General features: G+C 43.1%; 1 protein-coding gene across 1 annotated transcript; it reads right to left on the bottom strand.

The window, feature by feature from the left end:
* Positions 1–5,179: 5,179 nt before the first annotated feature.
* Positions 5,180–8,738, bottom strand: col4a4 (collagen, type IV, alpha 4; the record flags this gene model as incomplete). Its single annotated transcript, XM_079673938.1, has 5 exons — positions 5,180–5,443; positions 5,806–6,089; positions 6,915–7,103; positions 8,096–8,212; positions 8,513–8,738. The coding sequence occupies 5 exons, from the start codon at positions 8,736–8,738 to the stop codon at positions 5,180–5,182; spliced, it is 1,080 nt and encodes a 359-aa protein (XP_079530064.1).
* Between the last annotated feature and the right edge of the window lie 9,547 nt (positions 8,739–18,285).

The following is an 18,285-nucleotide window of genomic DNA, read 5'->3' as shown; positions in this document are numbered from 1 at the left end:
GGCTATTTTAGAAAATATATATATTTACTGATATTTTGGGGTATTTTAAGAATGTTTTCCAGAGTTTTTCCCAAAATATTTAGAAAAGAAAACAAGATGTGTTTCTTAAATTTCTGCTTGAAGTGTCTTCGTTTGAGGACGAAAATAAAGACCATTGACTAAAACTTTGATGCAATTTATTGAATAGTCTTCAGAGAGAGTAAAATGTGTTAGTGAGAATTTTCTCCTACAGAGGTTAAAATATCACCGACAAATTTAAATACAAAAACAAAACATGACAACACCTCCCCCTCAGGTAACAGAGAAGCCTGATTTCAACCTGATTTACATTTAAACCAGTGTCTCATTAACACAATTATTCTTGTGCATTTTATTTTGTAAGAGGGTAGGAAAGGGGGCGGGGCTTCGCCGTGTCATCATTTACCAAAAATAAAACAAACAAAGGAGACATCAAATAGCACCAACATTAATCTCAGGCTAAATAAATACTTTGATGACATTTACAGTAGAAATATAAAACGGTCGAGTTCAAACATATTTACAAATCACAGAGAGATAATACAGAACCAGAGATAAAATAAAAACAAATGTTATTAAAGAAAACGTAACAGGAAGTCACACACGTTGTTTTGTGACGGCGGCTACAAACCTTTAGTTTATTTAAAGAGGATAAATATTCTAACACAAATAAAACACAGATTAAACTGAAAGAAGTATCCGGTTCTGGTTCTGTTCAGATGTTTCTCAACTCTCTTGTTTTTTTACACTGAAACCCAAGAAAACATGAATACAAATCGGGAGAAAATTGCTGTTTGAAAGAAAACTGGGGAAAAAAACAAGATTTAAAGTCAAATATATTCACAGTTTCTCAAACGATTCTCTGCCTGCTTATTAACAAAATACTGACTGACCAATCACACGCAGTCGCTGCCTCCCCGGGCCGACCAATCAATGACTCTCAGTGCAGTTCTGGTTGGGAGGGATGTATTATAAGAACTGGAAACCGCCAAAACACCTCTGAGTAAAGAGGGCACCAATGTTATGTAATGGTAAACACTTCCCGTTTTCAAAATGGGCGTGGTCTATTAGCATGAGATATTTACACAGTTAACACGTTTAGCATTCAGAATATAGGTTTAGCTCATTAGCATTAGCTCAGTCTCCTAAATGGGTGTGGTCTGATGTATTTATATCTTATAAGGCTAACACAGACATTAAAACAGCTAACGCACGTGTTTAGCATCATGAATATGAGTTAGCTCGGGCGTCGGCTACTAGACGTTAGCTAGAAAGCTAAGTTTAGCTAATGTTAGCACTCTGTGTTAGCATTACAAATCAGAAAATTGTTCAAACATATGTCATTTTCTCCAGATTTGTCCTTTTCAAAAATGCCATTTAATGCTTTAGAGAATGTATTTGTTCTTTGTTTTGATATTTTCACAGCTTACTGTTTAGCATTACCAACATTTGTTTGCTAGGGAGTTTGCTAAAGTTAGCTAACGTTTAACGCTTCTAGGTTAAAGGGACAGTTCCAGAGGTGAAGAAGTACTCAGGTCTTGTACTTGAGTAAAAGTAGAAGTACTCAGATCTTGTACTTGAGTAAAAGTAGAAGTACTCAGATCTTGTTCTTGAGTAAAAGTAGAAGTACTCAGATCTTGTACTTGAGTAAAAGTAGAAGTACTCAGATCTTGTACTTGAGTAAAAGTAGAAGTACTCAGATCTTGTACTTGAGTAAAAGTAGAAGTACTCAGATCTTCTACTTGAGTAAAAGTAGAAGTACTCAGGTCTTGTACTTGAGTAAAAGTAGAAGTACCAGAGTGTAGGAATACGCTGTTAAATGACTGCATTCAAAATGTTACTGAAAGGCGCCCTCTTGTATTCCGGTGTCCAGCTCTTATAATACATCCGGGGCTGTGAGCGGGGCCATCGTTACCTCAGGTGATCTCACGCCATTTTTCTGATGAGGAGAGAACGTCACGACAACGCCACCAACCAATCAGCTGGCAGTATGAGAAAAAGAGCTTTTTGAACAATAAAGCATGCAGGCATGTCCCAGTAGAGACACTACACACCGATATACACCTGGACATCAGCAGGCATCAGTCATCAGACATCTTCGGCCCGAACAAAGTACATTTTCTCCTGATTTGTTCTGGTAGGTGTTTTCTCTTTAAAGGTGATCGAAAACATTTCAATTTGAATGCAGCCTAGTGTCCGTATTGACGTTTAATATATTCATTAAAGCACTCTTTGCTCTCTTGATAAACTGAACACAACGGATTGATTGGTAGCGTTATCTTTCGGACAGTCTCTCCTCACAGGGACTAAGGTCTGTCTTTGAGTTTCCACTTTAATGGTGTTTGAATACATTTGACTGGAATTTTAATTATAATACTAATTAAAGCCCTTAGATACGGTGGACAGGTGCAACGCGTTACAATGACCCAAATCTCTCCCATCAGGAGAAACACGCTGCAGCTTCAGAAAGGATGCAGATATAAAAACCCAAAGGTTCCACGTGAAGAAACATCTCCATCAACTTGGCAACACATGCAGCGTTTAGAGAACATTCAGCAGCTTGAGGAGACATGCAGCGTTTAGAGAACATTCAGCAGCTTGAGGAGACATGCAGCGTTTAGAGAACATTCAGCAGCGTTTAGACAACATTCAGCAGCTTGAGGAGACATGCAGCGTTTAGAGAACATTCAGCAGCTTGAGGAGACATGCAGCGTTTAGAGGACATTCAGCAGCTTGAGGAGACATGCAGCGTTTAGAGAACATTCAGCAGCTTGAGGAGACATGCAGCGTTTAGAGAACATTCAGCAGCTTGAGGAGACATGCAGCGTTTAGAGAACATTCAGCAGCTTGAGGAGACATGCAGCGTTTAGAGAACATTCAGCAGCTTGAGGAGACATGCAGCGTTTAGAGAACATTCAGCAGCTTGAGGAGACATGCAGCGTTTAGAGAACATTCAGCAGCTTGAGGAGACATGCAGCGTTTAGAGAACATTCAGCAGCTTGAGGAGACATGCAGCATTTAGAGAACATTCAGCAGCTTGAGGAGACATGCAGCGTTTAGAGAACATTCAGCAACGTTTAGAGAACATTCAGCAGCTTGAGGAGACATGCAGCGTTTAGAGAACATTCAGCAACGTTTAGAAAACATTCAGCAGCTTGAGGAGACGTGGAGCGTTTACTAAAAGCTGCAGAAACCAAACACTGCAAATACAAAACGTTGAAGAAGCTCAAAACACAACGGAGACCAGGGGACACTAAAGAGTGACGTACACACCTGGGAGACCAGGGGACACTAAAGAGTGACGTACACACCTGGGAGACCAGGGGACACTAAAGAGTTATGCACACACCTGGGAGACCAGGGGACACTAAAGAGTGATGCACACAGCTGGAGACCAGGGGACACTAAAGAGTGACGCACACAGCTGGGAGACCAGGGGACACTAAAGAGTGACGCACACAGCTGGGAGACCAGGGGACACTAAAGAGTGACGCACACAGCTGGAGACCAGGGGACACTAAAGAGTGATGCACACAGCTGGGAGACCAGGGGACACTAAAGAGTGACGCACACAGCTGGGAGACCAGGGGACACTAAAGAGTGACGCACACAGCTGGAGACCAGGGGACACTAAAGAGTGAAGCACACAGCTGGGAGACCAGGGGACACTAAAGAGTGAAGCACACAGCTGGGAGACCAGGGGACACTAAAGGGTGACGCACACAGCTGGGAGACCAGGGGACACTAAAGAGTGACGCACACAGCTGGGAGACCAGGGGACACTAAAGAGTGACACACACAGCTGGGAGACCAGGGGACACTAAAGAGTGACGCACACAGAAGCAGAGCATGTCTCCTCACGTTGCTGGAGATGTCTCTTCATGTGGAACACTTGTGTTTTTATATCTGCATCCTTTCTGAAGCTGTTTCTCCTGATGGAGGGGATGTGGGTCGTTGCAGCACGTCCCCACCGGTCGCCCTCCACATATCTCATCCCGTAGAGTTCGTATTAAAGTATAAAAGTTGCAGATCAAACATGATGCCTAAAAAGAAACCGACCGCTCAGTGTCCTCTGTGACGTTTCCTGACAGAATGAAGCAGTCTGTGCTCTCCTGATGAACACCTCTGATTGGTTGGCTGCCGGGCCGTTCCTTCCTATAGGCGGACTATGCGGATGCCCCCAAGCTGAACGTTCAGGCTCAGCCTCAATATCTTTGGGGAGAATTGAAATGAGCCGTCTTTCTTTGGAGACAGCCGAGCCCCCTCCTGTGTTCGGTGAAGCGTTATATGCTTACAAATCTAATGTAGGATATAAACAGGACTAAACTGCAACGAGAGCAAAGCTGAGGCTTGTGGGTAATAACGTCCAAATCATCGTTGGGCTGTCAGCCAATGAGTGACGACTGAGGAAGGTGAACAATGTGAATTATGCTGCATCTCTTGCATTTGTTGAAATACAGGAGCCTTATTGTTTACCTTTTTAATATACTTTTTTGTAAGTTTCAATTGCTTGGTTTTCATGAAATTAGTTTACCTCTTAAAGTGTAACAGATTGATGCGTCTCCTCAGATCCTCTTAAAGGAGGGGGGTCCAAACTTTTTTCACCGAGGGCAACATAGAGAAACATATTCAAAGGGCAGGGCCGCTCCCTAGAGGAGAGGTTTACTGCCTCATAAGGGAAGTTATAAGTTAGCTAAATCAATCAAAGGTGAGCTATACTAGCAGCTCGTCCCTTAAAACAGAAGCTTCAGAGTGATTATGATAAGAGGACATTTGAAGAGTATATTTCAAGGTTGTTATTTAAATAAGTTATTGGACTTTTTTCTTATCAACTTAGAATTGTTAGAACATATTTTCAACTTGAATTGACTGAAGGTGGTCTCATTAACACATGAATACTACTGGGTAATATATGTTTACAGATATATTTAAGAAGTAAAATACAAGACAGGCCCAAGTTTCATTTGTGGGCAGTATTACATTATACTTTCAGAATTTGCTGAGGGCCGATTCAAATGTAGTTTGGACACCCCTGTCTTAAAGGCTTCAGAATCCCCCATTGTAGTTTGAGATAAATAGGGCCCCCAAACACCATCTTGCATAGGGCCCCCAAACAGCTAGAAACTGCCTTGATTGGTTGTCAGCGATAAGCTCCTCCTCCTCACTCCTTCATGCAGACGTTGCACCTCCCGATGCTCTCCCTCTGCTGCCAGCTCTCCTTCAGTGTGGAGGAGGCGCTGTCGGAGGAGGCGGAGCTTATTGAGGCCTCCACGCGGGTCAGCCAGAAACTGTAGATGTTGGCGAAGTAGTGGCAGGTTCCTCGGGGCCCCTGGCACTCCACGAAGGGTTGGGCTCTGAAGTCCTTCAGACAGCTTCCTGAGGACGTGAGAGACTGGCCGCCGCCCTCATCCCCTGCTCCCGTATGCTGCAACACACACAGGAAATGACATCATCGTGAGGCGTTCCACTGACTTCCTGCAGACATTTCCTTCACTGAGGCTAAGGCACCTCTTTTCACCCTCTGTCTGAAACCAGAGCCCAGTCTGCTCTGATTGGTTAGCTGGCCGGCTCTGTTGGGATTGGTCAACCAGCTTAGAGTTGTCCCTTCCCTTAGTCTATCACGTGCAATGTGAAAAAGTGAGAATTTGAAAAAAAGTCTAATGTTTTGAAAAGAAAAGTCAGAATTCTTAAACTTTCTTTAAAAATTCATAGTTTTTGAGATTTTGAGAAAAATGTCAGAATATTTGATAAAAAAGTCTGATAACAAAAGTCCTCCCCAGTACCCACCATTAGGAAGGAGTAACCGCTCCACAGGCTCCTCCACCGCGGGGGGCATTGGGGCTGGGAGGAGCTCTGGCTGTGCAGAGCCACCGGAGACGAGGCGGCTTCACACACAACACACCGACTGATGTGCTCCTCGATGGAGGCTCCGCCCACTGGGAAGCTGGGCACCGCCGCCGTGGTCGACAGCCAATAGGATTTGTCGTTTCGACTGGCGTAGGAGCAGGTGCCCATGTTACAGGAGGAGAAGGGCATCGTGGAGAAGACCCTCATGCAAGAGCCCGCCTGACCTGGAAACAACAGTCATAGAAATAGAATCAGGAGGGAGTAATCCCAGAATGACAAGCGGAGAAAAGACCCTTGGAGACATAACGCTGAGAGGCTAAAAGAGTCCGTGCTGAAGTTGTTGATCCTGATGTTTAATGAGGGAAATAAGACTAGCTAGCCTAGCTTCCCCTCTTTGTCGTCCACACACTAAATACCTTCCACCCATGAGAGGAATGACCGATACCACCTGTGTCACTTAACATTTACAATCCTCTGCAGGCAGCTGCATGTATGACAAAAAAACACATTACCCAAAGAAATGGCAACAAAAGGTTTCTTAACAGTTTTGTGTAGTATTACGTGTCCCTAATAACAAACTAAAAGTCTACCAAAATCTGACCACTAGAAATGTGTAATATTCAAGATGGCGTCCAAGATGGCCGAAAAGTCCTTACTGGAACAAGGCTTCATGATATCCTCAAAATCTAAATATTGGATTTAAACATTTTGTAATCATATTATTGCAATTTGGTCCAGTGGATTTCTAGGCCGCCAAAAGACAAATAAAATACTTTAAATGTAATTAATTTAAATGATGGAGTTATTTTAAGACGCCAACTTGAAAATGAGACCTTTGCAGTGGTCAGGTTTTGGTAGACTTGTAGTATGTCATAAGTACCTGATACTAAAATAATCCATTGAAAAACCTTTCGTTGCACGTTGTTTGGGGTCACACCATATTCACAGCTGACTGTTGTCTTATTTGAAGCAGGTTTCTTGCTATTCTGAGTTTGTATCCCCATGGTTGATGCATTGTGATGTGGATTGGATAGAAGCTAGATGTATACCCAGGTCCTGAGTGTGCGCCTTCTCCTGCCCCTCCAGGTACAGCAGGCTGTATCCCACCCACAGGACCCTCATGTTGATTGGACAGGTGGGGATCAGCTTTGATTGGCTGTGCATCACCAACATAAAGCCAGAGTTCACCTTCTTGGGGGGTCCGGAGGGTCCGCGGTCACCCATTTGCCCGGGATCACCTGAGACACACAAAAAAAATAAAGCAACAGGAATTTAGATTCACATTGTTAGAAAACTCTCCCTGGTCTCCGGCTTGAGCTTCAGCCTCAGGATCCATGTATCTGTGACCCTCTCCAGAATGGAAGGAGTCATCACATACAGAGCATCAACTAGTTCCTGAACAGTGTCCTTCACATGCTGATATCCAAGAGAGGGAGTTACACAGTCACAAGATGGAGGAATAGAAAGCAGTATTCAATGTTTACTTCAGATTAGCTCCATGTCAGAAATGATCATGCTTGTCATATGTCTCTCTCCATAGAGGCTGAATCATCATGTTAATCACATAGCTATCATATGCCTCAAACAGTCCTGATGCTCTTCTAGGTAATCACACATCCTGTCATGTTCACAGCTACAGCTGGGATACCTTTGTGATCAGGGTTAGGTTGTAACGGAATACATGTAACGGCGTTACGTAATCAGAATACAAAAATCAAGTAACTGTATTCAGCTCGCGTTACAGTTGAAAAACGAGTAATCTGATTACAGTTACTTTCGTAAACCGGAAGTGAATACATTTTGGATTACTTATTGGAATTATTGGTGGAAAGATTTCCGAACAACGTTTAATATTCATGACTAAAGGAACAGCCGAATCATCACAGCGCACAAAACCTATCACCGCCGCAGATGGACCAGAAAAGGGAGCGTTTGAAAAGAAAGGGGCGGGTTTAAGTCGGGTGTGTGTGTGTGTGTGTGTGTGTGTGTGTGTGTGTGTGTGTGTGTGTGTGTGTGTGTGTGTGTGTGTGTGTGTGTGTGTGTGTGTGTGTGTGTGTGTGTGTGTGTGTGTGTGTGTGTGTGTGTGTGACTGGTGCTACAGTTTAAATATGTCAATGAGAAACGGAGTCCTCCTCCAACAGAGCAACATGAATATATGTAGGACATAAAACTAATACGACTGATCAACTAATGCAAGAGAATGTTTTGAGACGGTGTGTTGGGGTCTCACCTTTCCCTCCGACTGATCCTCGCTCCCCCTGAAGGCCCATATCTCCTCGGTCTCCATCTGGACCCAAAGACCCCCCAGGGCCTGTTGGACCCTCAGGACCCAGGTCCCCCTTTCTACCTGAAACACACAAAAAAGTTGCTGTCAGAAACAATGCACGACGGGTTTTGGAAGTATTGAGTATGTAAGTCGCTTTGGATACAATTATTTAAAGCTTTAGACCCAGAATCAGAACTTTAGTAACAGCGCTGAAATAGAGGGATATGAGGGATGTTTAAAATGCATGATCTGTTTGGTACATTGAGCAAAACACTTCATAGACTCTGAGACCCAGAATGTAGAACTAAAAATAGTATAATAGGAGACCTTTAAAACTCTACATCTGTGCACCAGAGGGCTAGTTGTGTAGCGTTCCCTCACCTTTGGGGCCGGTCAGACCCATTTCTCCCTGAAGGCCGATATCTCCAGGTGTCCCGGGGGGCCCGGGGTCCCCTGAGGGCCCCTGGGTGGATGGGGGGTACGTGGGGCAGGGGGACACGCGGCCCTGCTCCCCCTTTGGACCCACCGGACCAGAAGATCCCTTCGGTCCTGAAAACCCTCCGGGACCCGTAAAACCTTGAGGTCCCCGAGTTCCTGGCAGTCCCATCAGACCTGAAGACCCCTGAATACCTGCACACACACACACACACACACACACACACACACACACACACACACACACACACACACACACACACACACACACACACACACACACACACACACACACACACACACACACACACACACACACACACACACACACACAATGTTTATAGAACTATATTACGGTCACATGACTTCTCGTCACCACCGCTAAGCTAAAGGCTAATGTTGGGCTATAAAGGAACTACAGCACGGTCACATGACTTCTCGTCACCACCGCTAAGCTAAAGGCTAATGTTGGTCTATAAAGGAACTACAGCACGGTCACATGACTTCACGACCGCTAAGCTAAAGGAGGCTAATTCTGGGTGTGATGACGTTTAGTTGTAACATTTAGACTCTTGTTATCCATCTCCATTTCTAAATCCACCAGTGGGGTATTTACTTACGTATTTTATGTGGTAGAACAAAACTTTAAAACATCTTCAACTTGTGTCAACCACAGACTTTATTTCACGATAACAACCAAAAACACATTCAGAAAACCATTGACCTCCAGACCAGGGGACAGGAAGTGGTCAAATGCTGAGTCATTTAGTACTTTATTTTGGAGACTGACCTTTGTCTCCTGGATTCCCACAGAGCCCTGCCTGTCCTGGGGGCCCCTGAGATCCCTTTTGGCCCTTTGGCCCCGGGCAGCCTGTGTCCCCGTTCTCTCCGTCATCTCCAGGCACCGGAGTGTTCTCACCTGGTTCCCCAGTCTCACCAGCACATCCTAAAACATCAAGCAAAAGGTCAAAGGTCATCCAGTTGATTGACCTGCTAAACCCTGCAATGGAAATTGTCCAATAAAGTGCACATTAGTATTTGAGCTTATCTCCGAACGTTTTTATCTTTCAAAGTTGGTAAAGTTAAACGGTAATGTTGGTCAAACCTGGCAAACCATCATAATTATTCAGGTACTGAAGTTGTGTCATACATTTAAAAAACTGCAATGCAATGCATTCATCAAATTCAAATGATTATTCACGTAACATAATGACATGGTGGAAAACCAGAATACTTGATTTAGCTGAATGCAATCCCCAGAAGTGAAACGCTAACATATGACTATACATGTAACCTGCTCTATCGAAATCAGTCGCATTGACCCGAAGACATAGTTTGAGTTGTGTACACTGTTGGAAAGAGGAGGTTCCTAGCTTTCTAATGATATCAGGATGGTTTTTGTACTCCAAATATTAAGCGAAATATGTCACATTACAGGACTGTCTCAGAAAATTAGAATATTGTGATAAAGTTCTTTATTTTCTGTAATGCAATTAAAAAAACAAAAATGTCATACATTCTGGATTCATTACAAATCAACTGAAATATTGCAAGCCTTTTATCATTTTAATATTGCTGATTATGGCATACAGCTTAAGAAAACTCAAAAATCCTATCTCAAAAAATTAGAATAGTTCCTCAGACCAAGTAAAAAAAAAAGATTTATAACAGCAAAACACAATCAAACATTTGAAAATGTCCATTAATGCACTCAGTACTTGGTTGGGAATCCTTTTGCACGGATTACTGCATCAATGCGGCGTGGCATGGAGGCAATCAGCCTGTGGCATTGCTGAGGTGTTATGGATGCCCAGGATGCTTCAATAGCGGCCTTTAGCTCATTAGCATTGTTGGGTCTGGTGTCTTTCAGCTTCTTCTTCACAATACCCCACATATTCTCTATGGGGTTCAGGTCAGGGGAATTTGCAGGCCAATGGAGGACAGTAATGCCATGGTCAGTACACCAGTTACTGGTGGTTTTGGCACTGTGGGCAGGTGCCAGATCATGCTGGAAAATGAATTCCTCATCTCCATAGAGCTTTTCAGCAGACGGAAGCATGTAGTGCTCTAAAATCTCTTGGTACACAGCTGCATTTACTCTGGGCTTGATGAAACACAGTGGACCAACACCAGCAGCTGACATGGCTCCCCAAACCATCGCTGACTGTGGGAACTTCACACTGGATTTCAAGCAACTTGGATTTTGCTCCTCTCCAGCCTTTCTCCAGACTCTGGCGCCTTGACTTCCAAATGAAATACAAAACTTGCTTTCGTCTGAAAAGAGGACTTTGGACCACTGTGCAACTGTCCAGTGCTTCTTTTCCTTAGCCCAAGTCAGACGCCTCTTCCGTTGTCTTGAGTTCAGAAGTGGCTTGACCATGGGAATACGGCTATTGTAGCCCATTTCCCGGACACGTCTGTGAACAGTGACTTTTGATACCTGGACTCCAGCTTCAGTCCACTGTCTTTGAAGCTCCCCCAAATTCTGGAAGCGACTCTTCTTCACAATGCTGTTAAGGCTGCGGTCATCTCTCTTGGTTGTGCAGCGTTTCCTGCCACATTTCCCCCTTCCAACAGACTTTTTGTGGATGTGCTTTGAAACTGCACTCTGTGAACAGCTTGCTCTTTGAGAAATGTCTTTTTGTGTCTTACCCTCCTGATGGAGGGTGTCAATGACGGTCCTCTGGACAGCAGTCAGATCAGCAGTCTTCCCCATACTTGTGATTTAGTTTACTGAACCAAGCTGAGTGTTTTTCAAGGCTCAGGAAACCCTTGCAGGTGTTTCGAGTTAATTAGACGATTCAAGTGATTCGTTGAACACCCTACTAGTATACTTTTTCATGATATTCTAATATTTAGAGATAGGATTTTTGAGTTTTCTTAAGCTGTATGCCATAATCAGCAATATTAAAATAATAAAAGGCTTGCAATATTTCAGTTGATTTGTAATGAATCCAGAATGTATGACATTTTTGTTTTTTTAATTGCATTACAGAAAATAAAGAACTTTATCACAATATTCTAATTTTCTGAGACAGTCCTGTATATAATGACTGTCACTGAGTCATTTTGAGAAAAAGGCCTTCAAAGTTTCCTCTTCTCTGGAATCCATCGATCTGATTGGTTATTAGCAAATGATCAAAATACTACGGAGGGAAGATATTTTCGTTTGGATTACTGGTCTGGGGGAAGTTTGCGAGTTTGTGTGTGTGTGTGTGTGTGTGTGTGTGTGTGTGTGTGTGTGTGTGTGTGTGTGTGTGTGTGTGTGTGTGTGTGTGTGTGTGTGTGTGTGTGTGTGTGTGTGTGTATACGTGTGTGTGTTTGTGTAATTTTGCGTTTGTGTGTATTGTGTTTGTTTCCCGGGGAAAACCCTCAGGAGAAACACCGGCTGTTGTTCTGCCTGCGGTGACGTTAAGTTACTTCGTTCTCCGCTTGTAATTATGCCGAAGCTTCAAACCTGTATTTATCATCTGAATTTGCCGAAACAAGTTTAATATTCTGAAAGCCAAGACTTTGTTTATTTGAAATCAGATGAAAACAAACTGTAACGGACCCTGCCGTGTTATCTATGATGATTACTATATGCCTTACATTCATAATGTCAGCCGGAGGGAGGGGGGGGGGGGCGCTGAGGAACAGCAGATTGCCTGTCATCTTCCCTTTACAAGCTTAAAGAATGTATTTATCGTGAGTTTGGAAATAAAAGTTTGATATTCTGAAAGCCAAGACTTTGTTTGTTTAAAATCAAACAAAACACCCGAACCCCGAAAAAATAGTTTTTTACACAAATCCTCGTTTATTTCGAAATGAGCCGTTGAGACTTCCGACTGATTTCGATAGAGCGTTTCACATATGGACTACACAGCATGGTCACATGACTTCATATCCCCTCCTGTATCAACTATCCTCTATTACAGGGTTAAACCTGAAGTCTGACCTGGCTCTCCATCTGTCCCGGCACACCCTGGTTCTCCTCGAGGCCCCGGGATCGGAGCTTTACAGTCCGGTCCAGATGTACCCTTAGGACCCAGCCCGCCTGGTGGTCCTACAACAACAACAACAACAACAACACATAGACCCTGTAACTGACAAGGAATGCAGTGGAATTGTCCAAAAATCAGTTCCTAGCGTCTTCTCCTCTACACTATCCCTCGACCTCTGAGTGAAAGGTCACGGGGTTAAGGGATAGTGGATAGAATTCAAAAGGACTTAGGAGAAGAGACTGCGGTACTTTAGAGAATCTGACTGCTCTTTCACTATCCAACGTGTTTATGATGTTATACATGTGCGTCTGCTGCTGTGGGGAAACTATGGAAACTACAGTGTTCTATACAGAGGACTACAACATGGATGTTTAATAAGAAGGAGGGACTCATCGAGAGACTCTGCACCGTGCTCTGATGCTGCTGCTTTATGCTTTATGAACAACAGAGAAACAGATTCTTCATGACCAAAGCTGGAATTGAAATAAAAAAGGAAAGTGAAACTTCTGCTCGTCACCCTCTCCCTCCGGTCCACATGTTTCCTAAGCTAAAGGAGGTTATAAAGGAAGTTCCAAAGCTCCTTTCCTATCACCTATTCAAACCACTCTTATCATGGCTGCCACTGAGGGACTTCCGGGTCCCACTCCGTTAGGAAGTGTTGGAGCCATGATAAGAGCTGTTTGAATTCTCTAGATGATAGGAAAGGAGCTTTGAAACTCACTTGCATATTGAACACAAAATACATGGATCGATAGTAGATTGAAAGATATACGACTCGTCTGGACATTGTTTCTTCGTCTGGAACACACGTCTGAACAAAGTTCTCCCGCTCGCATCCCTCAGTGGCTTCAGTGTAGATTAGGTTAAAAAGTCACTACACTAAGCTAAATCCCTGCAGCTCACATCCAGACCCTGATGGGGATCATTCTGATACAGACCTTGGGCTCCTGGAGGGCCCCGGGGTCCTGGTGGGCCGGGCTGGGATGAACCATAGGGTCCCGGAGGACCTGTAGGACCTTTATCACCTGGAAGACCCTTGGATCCAGGAGGTCCTGGAACACCCAAACCTGAACAGAAAGACACACGATATCATTGTGATCACCAAGACCTCATAGCAGCTGAACTGAAACCAGTATAAACGGTTATAGTCCAGACCCTGTGTGTGTGTGTGTGTGTGTGTGTGTGTGTGTGTGTGTGTGTGTGGGTGTGTGTGTGTGTGTGTGTATGTGTGTGTGTGTGTGTATGTGTGTGTGTGTGTGTGTGTGTGTGTGTGTGTGTGTGTGTGTGTGTGTGTGTGTGTGTGTGTGTGTGTGTGTGTGTGTGTGTGTGTGTGTGTGTGTGTGTGTGAGACTCATACCTCTGGTTCCCATGTCCCCCTTTACACCTTTCAGTCCATCCAGTCCGTGCAGCCCCAGCGGTCCAGGAGGACCTGTTCAGTATAACGTCATAACAGGATTGGCTTATCTGGAGCTTTTATTTTGAAAAGGCAGCTTCAGATAGCAGGAAGAGTCAGCTGACCACACTGGACATATCGTATTTACATCTTGATGAGATTGGAACCGGATTTGATCAAATGTGTTTTTTCCTGATCCAGATTCTCATTGAGCGTTTAAAGGAGTAGTGGGACTAACCCTACACCAAATTAAACTCCCCCTCACTGAAGGAAAAATAGGAGGGCTATTTATTCTTTCTATTTCCTTGACACTGTTATTTAGTAGGACAATAACCTAACATGGCTGACACGACAGCAGCTTTACAAAGTTCTGACCTTGGAGTCCCAGGAAGCCTTGAGGACCTGGAGGACCGTCAGCACCAGCTGTACCTGGAAGACCTGGAAGACCCGGACGACCTCTGGGACCGGAGGGGCCGACCACACCTGGAACCAGACAGAGAGACAGGTAGAGGAACTAGGGACATTTTCTACAGAATAAAATATAGACATAGTCACATTGTGGAAAGGAATTAAGTACATTTACTCAAGTACAAGATCTGAGTACTTCTACTTTTACTCAAGAACAATATCTGAGTACTTCTACTTTTACTCAAGTACAAGATCTGAGTACTTCTACTGTTACTCAAGTACAATATCTGAGTACTTCTACTTTAACTCAAGTACAAGATCTGAGTACTTCTACTTTTACTCAAGTACAATATCTGAGTACTTCTACTTTTACTCAAGTACAAGATCTGGCTACTTCTACTGTTACTCAAGTACAAGATCTGAGTACTTCTACTTTTACTCAAGTACAAGATCTGAGTACTTCTACTTTTACTCAAGTACAATATCTGAGTACTTCTACTTTTACTCAAGTACAATATCTGAGTACTTCTACTTTTACTCAAGTACAAGATCTGAGTATTTCTACTTTTACTCAAGAACAAGATCTGAGTACTTCTACTTTTACTCAAGAACAAGATCTGAGTACTTCTACTTTTACTCAAGAACAAGATCTGTGTACTTCTACTTTTACTCAAGAACAAGATCTGTGTACTTCTACTTTTACTCAAGAACAAGATCTGTGTACTTCTACTTTTACTCAAGAACAAGATCTGAGTACTTCTACCACCTCTATATAATAATTTACTCTCCTTGTCATGAATTTATATATTAGCTTTAGAGACCAAACCCGATTGGTTCCAGGCTGTTTGCTTTACGCATTTTAACATTGGACATCCTCAAGTGGCCATTTGAGGAACTGCAGGTGTTTATACTTCACTTTGTTTCTTACATAAAGGTTTTCAAACAATTAATAATTGAAGTTTCTTCTTTGCCGTAGTCCACATCTATTGTAAGCTAAGCTAGCATCATGTTAGCGTAACACGGTGTGTAAAGGCTTGATGAGCTTCACTACCTGGAGGGCCCAGATCCCCGCCATCGCCTGGATCTCCTTTAAATCCTCTCTCTCCTGAATCCCCCGAGAAACCGGCTCTTCCAGGATCTCCTCGAAGTCCAGGAGCTCCTGAGAAAGAGAACAGCTGATTCATCCAGAAATTCACATCATGGTTGATTTAACAATCATCTAAAAATTAAGAATTGAATATCTGAAAATCTAACGGTTTTCAGATATTCAATAACTTTCGAGTTTGAGGTCCAAATGTAACGAGTATTTAACCAATGAAGTCATGTATTCTTTTAATATTCGTTTGTCTATAGATCTAAATATCTAAAGCCTGGCATGGTTATCTCTTGTGTTTCCTGTTTTGTTGGTCTGTCTGTCAGCAGAACTACAGAAAAGGACTAATCCAATTTGAATGAAACTTGGTGGAAGGGTCGAGGAAGATTCCCTTAAATAATAAAGCAGATCCGAATCACACACATCATTTTTTAAATAATGGAAAGAGCCTTCTCTAATTCGACTGTTGCTGCAGAACCAGATCGTCACCTTGTGCACCGAAGTCTCCAGGAGGCCCCTTGTCTCCAGGCGGACCGTAAACACCAACTGAGTCTCCCTCATCACCTGAGGCACAAATAGAAACATGACACAACTAACCTGCACTCGGGCAGTCGCAGGGAGAACGGGCCTCTCACCGGCACTTTGGGACTGTTACGCTATTTCAGTGAAACAAAGCCGTTTTCTACACTTCCAGGATTGTTGCTTCTTTCTTGTACACAACACTTAGAAATACACTTTAACACAGGCAACACTTTTCAGCTGGTAGAGCATGAAGCACTTGGTAAGGAATTGGGTTTCTTTGATGGCAGTTTGTGTTTTTAAGGCTGTTACAGGGAGACAAGGCCCTTTTGAACATTGGACACATTTCTGCTTCATTCTTAAAGGTCTTGCGGTGGGTTGAGGTTCTACCTTTGGATCCGGTACATCCTCGGTGACCGGGTTCTCCATCTGTCCCTGCACATCCCAGGTCACCCTGCAACCAAAAACAAACAATAGTGTTCATTCATTGCGAGTCAAATATCAGTATTTTAAGATATTAAGATAGGATATTATTTTATTGATCCGTGTTTGGGAAATGTTTTTGTTACAGCAGCATGTAGACAAGTATTTTACATGAATTCAACATTTCATAAAATACAAAGAAAAACATTAACAGCAAATATAATTGTAGAAACAGTAAACAAATGAACGAGACAGAGCAGTATGTAGATAACAACAGTGAACAATGTAGAGTATCACGATTGAATATAAAATGTTAATACGGATAAACAAATAGAAAATGAGTCAGGGTACTTTGATATACCAGCCCACCACCAACAAGTGTAAACTATTTGCTTAGAAGTTAACAAGTAATGACAGTTTGGAATACATTTAATTGCATAAAGTAAAGTTACGGACAATGCAAATAATGCTCCAGGTTTTACTGTGATATCTTGTTTCAACAGTTACTTTATCACTTTATTTAAAAACATTTTGTATTATTACATTTTTTTTACATTGTGTGAATCCTGTTTTTCACTCGAGGGGGGTAAATAACGTTCCATCTGGCCAGTCGAGTTTCAGGCCGGTTTCTTAACGTGTTCCAGTTCTACATGAACTACCTCTCACTACTAACCGTCTTAAAGGTCCCCCATCACACTGTTTCTCATCAATACATCAGGTCTCAGATATATCCAGAGCCTGTCTCTGATTGGCTGAAACACCAAACAGATCATTGCAGCATTACCCATAATCCCCTCTGTGTAAAGAGACTCTCTCTTTACACAGAGGGGACACATGTTGATGTAGGAGAGACATGAAGAAGAGGGGACACATGTTGATGTAGAAGAGGGGACACATGTTGATGTAGAAGAGACATGAAGAAGAGGGGACACATGTTGACGTAGAAGGGACATGGAGGAGAGGGGACACATGTTGATGTAGAAGAGACATGAAGAAGAGGGGACACATGTTGATGTAGAAGACACATGGGGAAGAGGGGACACATGTTGATGTAGAAGAGACATGAAGAAGAGGATTTTGCATCATAGGTGACCTTTACCTGATCTCCGGTTTCTCCGGGGAACCCGATGTATCCTGGTGGTCCTGAGCGTCCGGGTGATCCTGGAGCTCCTGGTGGCCCATAGGGCCCGGGGGGTCCTGGGACCCCTTCGATGCCTGGGGGTCCATTCAGGCCTGGATATCCTGAGTTAGCAGTGGCTCCCCGCAGACCTTTATTTCCTGTAATAATACATTTATTTAGATTAGACCCTTTTAGTTTGTTCTCTCTCTCAGTCTGTAGAGTTAGTTTGTTCTCTCTCTCAGTCAGTAGAGTTAGTTTGTTCTCTCTCAGTCTGTAGAGTTAGTTTGTTCTCTCTCTCAGTCTGTAGAGTTAGTTTGTTCTCTCTCAGTCAGTAGAGTTAGTTTGTTCTCTCTCAGTCTGTAGAGTTAGTTTGTTCTCTCTCTCAGTCTGTAGAGTTAGTTTGTTCTCTCTCTCAGTCAGTAGAGTTAGTTTGTTCTCTCTCTCAGTCAGTAGAGTTAGTTTGTTCTCTCTCAGTCTGTAGAGTTAGTTTGTTCTCTCTCTCAGTCTGTAGAGTTAGTTTGTTCTCTCTCAGTCAGTAGAGTTAGTTTGTTCTCTCTCAGTCAGTAGAGTTAGTTTGTTCTCTCTCTCAGTCAGTAGAGTTAGTTTGTTCTCTCTCAGTCAGTAGAGTTAGTTTGTTCTCTCTCTCAGTCAGTAGAGTTAGTTTGTTCTCTCTCAGTCAGTAGAGTTAGTTTGTTCTCTCTCAGTCAGTAGAGTTAGTTTGTTCTCTCTCTCAGTCAGTAGAGTTAGTTTGTTCTCTCTCAGTCAGTAGAGTTAGTTTGT

This window comes from Notothenia rossii (genome assembly GCF_949606895.1).
Source record: "Notothenia rossii genome assembly, chromosome: 4".
NCBI classification, from domain to species: Eukaryota; Metazoa; Chordata; class Actinopteri; order Perciformes; family Nototheniidae; genus Notothenia; species Notothenia rossii.
The sequence above is the reverse complement of the archived record's forward strand: the minus strand, read 5'-3'. Positions and strand labels throughout refer to the sequence as shown.